Below are 6,900 nucleotides of genomic sequence, written 5' to 3' on the forward strand. Positions count from 1 at the left end.
ACCAAAGCTGCTCAATCTGAGTTTGATCATCCCCAGGTCAATACCCCTGACTGGTGTCTGTGCAGCCTACCAATCAACTTCCACCACTGTGAAACTCCTTTTATTCTGCATGATGTCTGACAGAAACACAGGCAGCAGGCCTTTTGTAGTTCCATTTTTATTTTACTTTCAAATATGTTTGTCTGTCCTTTTATTTGAATTATATTCAAGGTCTGATAGTGACGTCTGTTGTTGATGGAGTCTGTGAGTTTAGTGCTACAACTTGAGCCCAGTGTTTAACGTTTAGACAAATGGATAGTATTAAAGGGATACTTTATTAGCTCCTACAGATTCCTGGTTGCAGTGTTTGTGAATATTTGAACTAGTGCTGGATTACTTTGCCTCAAGAAAACTAAAAGCTTGTTTTTTCAGATCTCTAAGCGGCTTGATGGTGTGCAACTGAGTCTGAAAGCCTCTGGTTAAGAACTTTGACACAGCTACTTTTCAAAACAACTCAGGTTCCTGTAGGCTTTCATTATGGAACTGTTGAAATAGCCCTTCTGATGCCACCCACAAATAAGTTCACATGAAATGTTAGGATTGAAGTTGGACTGAATTGAATTAGGACCATTTTTTAAGTTTAATCTTCCCATGAGAGGATAATTTTGATCCTTTTTAACTCCAGTATTTCTTATTTTGTATTATGTGTGCTGTGAATGCATTGGTGCATCTAAATGTTTCTGATTTCTCATAACAACCCATGTATGCAATTCACACAGTTTTACATTTCCAAAAATATGGGGTTTATTGACTTAACTGCAATCAATACTTACAAAGAGAAAAAAAAAAAAAGAAAAAAAAAGTTATCATATAAACTCAGAAATTACTGTAGTGGGGAAAAAAAAACATGGCTGAAAAAAGTACATTCAACAGTTTTACTTTCTTTGTGTCAGAATCTGTTCACCTCTTCCAAACACATGAAGGCAACACGGAACGAGTAACTTAAAAAAATTCATTGTCCTCCATTATCAAATATAAAAGGCTAGAGATGCCTTAGCTACCTGGAATGTATTAAGTGAGGCACTTCCAATGGTCAAGAAGGGGGGGGGGGGGGGGGGGGGGGGGGGGGGGGGGCAGGGGCCAAGCAAGTGCATCAAGCATCCAATCAAATTAAAAGAAAAACTAAACTTTCCTCAACCCATTTGGTCACAGCTGTTGCTTGTTATAAGGAGACGCAACCAGTCTTCTAACTTGGAGACTCTTTCAATACCAGTAACATTTAACAGCCCTCTAATTCTACCGTCAACCCGAGAACTGCGTGAATACTTCTCTTCAAAGTCAGGGCAAGATCAGAAACAAAAACACAACTTGAAATCAACATAATAACAGTTAGCGACTGTTATTGTCAGATTATTTGTAAAGTGTGAGGGGGTGGGGCTGGGGTGCATCAGGAATGACAATCAAATCTAGTTTAGATGGAATTGCAGTCCAATAAGAGGGAGTAAAGGCCAAAAAAAAAAAAAAAAAAAAAAAAAGTACAATAAATAATCAAAACGCAAAACATCTTTTTTTGCATTTTTTTTTGCTTTAAATTAAGTTTCATTTTGACAAAGTGTAGTTGCAGAAGTCATTGAAGTACAATATATTAAACTGTGAAAAAAGGAAAACTGACAAAAACGTCTTCACAATCTTTAGATTAATATGGAAGATCATAATTTAACATAAAAGAAAATATATTCTATTGTTCATTATCCAGATAAATACAAAACAAAATTAACAAAAAAAATGCATATGATCACCAATAAATATGTTCTGATAAGTTAAATAAGCAGTGACAAGAAAACCTTCTGTTTGGAAAGTTTTTTTTTTTTTCAAATAATAATAACCGTAATAACATTAATAAAAAATAATTATCAAAGAAAGCAAAAGGGATGCAATGAGTACAGAGAATGCTCCTTGGAGCAGGCTTTAAAGTAGAGAAGTGAAGTAAAATAGCTTGGAGATCCAATCTTGTCAAGTTGCAGGATGTCCAACTGCACCATGGGAATGCTGGAATTCCCCAGATCGGCGAGGATGAAGGGAGGGAGGCAGGGTTGAGAAGCGGGACAAAGTCTTACAGGTTTAATGATCAGTTTGATATCAAGACTTCCTTCCCAAAAAGAAAAAAAAAAAAAAAAAAAAAAAAAAAAAGAAAAGAAAAAAGCCAGTGACCAGCAACAGGAGGAGAAAATTCAGAAGGAGGGAGGGAGGGAGGGAGGCATAACCAATTTCCAGTTCAAAGTCCTTCCTGCAGACTCACCCAGTCCACAATTACATAAGACGGGGCTAGGAGAAGAACAGTGATGGGGGGCGGGGGGGGGGGGGGGGGGGGGGGGGGCAAAAACCAACAGTAGTCCATTCACCCTAAACACATGCAGAAACCACCCCAGGCACTTTTTCTTTGTTAAAAACTATTCATATCTTGTCAGGGTCTGTGTTTTTTTTTTGTTTTGTTTTTTTAAGCTGTTTTTTTTTTTTCTTTTTCTTTTCACCTTTTTGTCTTAACTCAGTCTGTAAAAACAGTTGTGGTAGGTCTACAGTTACGTTAGTGAGCACCCTCTAGCTATATCAGGAGAAGTGGTATCTTCAGGGAGGGGGAGAACAAGGGAGGCGGGGGTAGGCTGGGGGCTAGTGCAATGCACTCCCCTTTCCAAGGCCACTTGTACTGCTACACATTCAAGAACAAATGAAGATAGAAAAAAAGAAAAACAAAACAAAACAAAAAAAAACAAGTGGCACTTGGCAAAACAGTCGATTCTTGTTCTTGTGATTTTCATTGTTCAATTTCCTTTCCTTTTTGGCACGATGACAAATGGTGGGTTACGTTTTAAAACTTTCTGTATGGATTAATAGGAATGAAACAATCATTTTAGTTCCCTTAATGACTACATCCTCATTATGCTAACAATAAACTAACACGGTGTGTTGAGTGAGGGAAGACAGGGAGGCTTTAGGAGACAGGCAGAGGTAGAGGGGAGTGCCGTGTTCTTTGTGTCGTCAAACTTAAAGTCAATGGTGGGTGAATGCAGTTTAGTCGTCAGAGATGGAGAGGCGGCTGAAGATGGGAAGGCGGCGGGTGGTGTCAAGGGTGGGGGACTCAGAGCCGCTCAGGCTGCCTCCACAGCTGCTCTGGTAGCCCTCTTGGTCTGACAGAGAGTCACGAGGGCTGGATGGAGACTCGAACATCTGAGGGGACTCCAACATGGGTCTGAAATAGTAAGGTGTGCTTGTTGGAGAGGGGGGTGCAGGGGTGTTCGGCTCTGTGCCCACAGGACCACCACTGAGGCTGGGTCCAAACAGGTTGGCCAGCTCCTGGCTGGAGTAGGTGAACGGGTTACTGCTTGGCCAGTCGGGGACTTCATCTGGGAATAATGTGGGTGGAGGGGTGACCGAGGTGGGGCTGTCTCTCAGCCCAGCTGAGTTGGAGAAGCCTGCAAAGCTGTAGCTGTGCTGCAGTCGAGGCCTCTCCATCTTGTTGGAAGGATTTAGAGGGGAGGACTGCTGGGGAGGTCCACGGCGCTCCTCAGCGTTGTGGATGAAATGGCAGCGAGGCCCATAAGGGCAGAAACCGATGGTGTGGAAGGTGCGGCACAGCTCAGTTTTGTATTTGGGGTGGCGGCTCAGGCTGCGCAGTTCATGGATTCCATGAGCAAACTGGCATTTGTCTCCATATTTGCAGGAACCGTTCTCCTCAAAGGGCCTGCAAAGCTCCGTCTTGTATCTGCTGGAGTTCACTTGGCTGCTGCCGCCGGTGGGGCTTGCTGGGCCCAGGCACTTGTGGATGAGCCTCTCACCTGTCTCAGAGAAGGAGCGATCCCGCAGGCGGTTCTCCTTGTTGTTGCTGGCATTGCCAACCCCTGAGATGAGTGAGGAGTTGTCCGCTGCCTTCAGGCTGTTCAGAAACTGGTTCTGGCTGAACTTTGTGCTGCTGACAGAGTGCCTCCGCTGGTACACGCCTCCCACCGACGGTGATCCCACCGCTTTCCTGTCCAGCAGGGCTCCGGTGGGGCTGGAGATGGGCATGTTGGTGCCAGTGCAAGGGACAGACATGGGATGGGGGGCACCCAGGTTGTTGTTATAGCTGAGCAGTTTGTTGTTCTGCAAAAACACAAAAGGAGGACAGAAAAAAAAAAGCACATTAGTACAAGCACTATAGACAGATATTCTCAAAAACTGACAGTCAACATGGCCAAAGGAGCTGGTGGGCTGGAGAGGAGGAGGAGGAGGAGGGAGGGGGTCCACAGCCTCCTCTTGCATGACTGTCCTTTTTGGCTCTGACAACATGAGCGGATACAGGCCTATAGAACAGCAGCTGGTTTGGCAGGTTGCCCCGGGTAGGAATGTGAGCCTGTTCAGTAAATGGAGCAGCAGCACATGAGGCCAGTGGACTGACTGCTAGTGGCTACAAAGAGGCTGCATCATTTGAAAGATAATGAAAGTGGCCAAGCATCCTGTTGAATAACAAGAGGGGGGGGGGGGGGGGTGAGTTTAAAAAAAAAAAAAAAAAAGCTTTTCAATACACATAAGGAAATGACCGGCCAGCCACAGATTTACATGACTATTTAAGTGTTAAAAGCCAATAAGACAGAAGTCTTACTCCTAAACGAGAATCAGATATTTTGAATAGCAGGGATGTTTCCTCGCCGGAGCAGTTCGCATAAAAACAAACAGACAATCAGGTTTTAACATTTAAGAGGGTTGTTGGTTTAAATCGTGTTTAGAAAAGGATCAGCAGCAGGTTTGAGCCGGACTAACGTGGACTCTGATTATCGAGCATGTGGCCGCTTTTTGTGCGGAGCGTTTAAAAAAAAAAAAAAAAAAAGTGGCGCAAACTGGCCCTCATTTAGAGAAACGAGTTGAACGGCCGCTCGGCCTCCAAAGTTCAACTCAGCTGCTGGAATAAAAGAAGCATAGAAACATAGCTGAAGCGCAAAACGCTGAAGTTTACAACAAACAAGCTGTTTTGTTTGTTTGTTTTTTACTTTAAGACATACATCTATATTTATGTTAAAAAAAAAAAATGACGCCAACAACAGCCCGGGATGTCAATGAGATAAGAGGCACAACGTGCGTGAACCAAACAACAACAACAATAATAATAAAAATGATAATAATAAATGACACATGAGCGCTGGGCCGCGGGCATGCGGCTCCTCATTCCTCCACAGCGGCTAACAGCTGCAGCTAACACGGCTAACAGAGCTCCACAGAAATCAGGCTGGAAAAGACGGAGAGAGGAAAGGGGAAAAACAATCCACCCCCCCCCGGCTTTACACCTTATCCCCCCCCCCACCACCCCTCCACACCCAGCCCCAAATAAATAAATAAATACATAAATACATAAAAAGTTTAGAAACTAACCTTGTTCATTACTTCGAAGTCGAAGAAAGGCGACACCACGGCTGTGGTCATCTTTGCAGCGACCGGACTCAAGTCGAAGTAAGTTTATGTGTAAATTAAAAAAAAAAAAAAAAAATTTACTTAAAAAAAAAAAAAAAAAAAAAGGAAAACTGCTGGAAAGTTGCGCACGTCTGCCTTTCGGTTGTGATTCGCAGCTCCTTGTGTATTTTTGACCCTGCAGAACTCCCCCTCTGCCCTGAACCAGCCCCGACATTTGCTTTATAATCCTTTTGCAGGAGGAGCCTGAAGCGCTGGGCGTCAACTTTCTGTTAACTTTTTTTTTCTTCTTCTTCTTCTTCTTCTTCTTCTTCCTCTTCTTCTGCTTTGCGACAAACTCCCGTCGGTTTGACAGTTTGTTTGAGGTTACTACCTCTGCTACGCGCACTTTGAATGACTAAACTTTGATTTGAGCTGAAAATTAGTTTTCAGATTTACTTTTTTTGCTGGAGTTGGATCAGTTTAGAAGTTTTGAATGAGACACTTAAAAAAAAAAAGTGACTTGTTAGAATGAGCTATACTGGATATTTGTTTTCACGTGCAAATGAATAGTTTAAAAGTTGGAGAGGGAAAAAAAAAAGTCTGAGTTTTATTTCGTTTATTTTCTTCCTAGAAATCTGGCGCTTAAACGGGGTTGTTTACTGAGAGGAGCTGCACTATCCTCAGGGTTTCAGCTACCATCCACTACTCTGTAATTAATTTACTCTTAATTGCTGGACTGTAAGTCACTTGTGGGACTTTCCGGTGAATTCAGGCGACTGGGGTTTTTAACTCCTTCCCAACCACAGTTACCCCCCCCCCCCATCCAAATTCCTCTCCCTGTCTTCTCTCTTACTTCCTCTCCTCTACTTTACCAGTAGGTAATGATATAATGTGTGCTTGGATGTATGTGTCATTTCATCAGGGGAGCGATAACCTGATACAACAAGTGATGTCACTGAATTCAACCACAGCCAGTCACAATGAGACGTGTAAACGAGGCAGGCTGCAGAGAGTGAAACCTATACAAATCTATTGTGGTCCGTCCGTCCGTCCGTCCGCCCCCCCCCCCACCCGTCTCACCTTCTAAATCCATGACGGAGCAGCCATCGGCCATGTGCGGAGTCAGTGTCAGGGTTGGGTTGCAAATAGTAAAGAGAAGAAGGGAAAGAAAGGGAGAGAAGAGGGAGAAGAAGAGAAGCTGTTAACAACAACACACACTCACTCCAAAAAAAAAAAAAAAAAAAAAAAAGTTGGAGTTGGAGGAGGGGGGAGATTTATGGGGGACGTTTATTACTACACAGCACTGCCCTAGGGAGGTGAAGGAAGAGGGGTGGGGAGAGAGAAGCAAAACATTCCCTTTCCCCTTCCTCTTTTTTGCCTATACAGGAGCCACGCAGGGGGGGTGGAGAGCTTTGTCTCACTGCTAGCAGCCGTGGAAGAGGCAGGGGAAGTTGTTTTTGCACTCAAATGTTGAATTCGGTGGAGAAAGAAAAGCCCAGATAC

General features: G+C 43.5%; 1 protein-coding gene across 1 annotated transcript; it reads right to left on the reverse strand.

Annotated features, from left to right (window-relative positions):
* Positions 1–2,446: 2,446 nt before the first annotated feature.
* Positions 2,447–5,516, reverse strand: zfp36l1a (zinc finger protein 36, C3H type-like 1a). Its single transcript, XM_029494454.1, has 2 exons — positions 5,380–5,516; positions 2,447–4,116 (listed from the first exon to the last, which is right to left on the reverse strand). Exons 1-2 carry the CDS (start codon positions 5,428–5,430, stop codon positions 3,049–3,051), a joined length of 1,119 nt encoding a protein of 372 aa, XP_029350314.1. The 5' UTR covers positions 5,431–5,516; the 3' UTR covers positions 2,447–3,048.
* Positions 5,517–6,900: the final 1,384 nt, after the last annotated feature.

The sequence above is a fragment of the Echeneis naucrates genome, chromosome 22 (assembly GCF_900963305.1).
Source record: "Echeneis naucrates chromosome 22, fEcheNa1.1, whole genome shotgun sequence".
NCBI classification, from domain to species: Eukaryota; Metazoa; Chordata; class Actinopteri; order Carangiformes; family Echeneidae; genus Echeneis; species Echeneis naucrates.

What these genes read in the sequence shown, in the direction of transcription:
- zfp36l1a (XM_029494454.1), bottom strand. Translation starts at nt 5,430, where the DNA reads ATGACCACAGCCGTGGTGTCGCCTTTCTTCGACTTCGAAGTAATGAAC. An exon ending in ACTTCGAAGTAATGAACAAG is followed by an intron (nt 4,117 to 5,379) that starts GTTAGTTTCTAA and finishes GTGTTTTTGCAG; the next exon opens with AACAACAAACTGCTCAGCTA.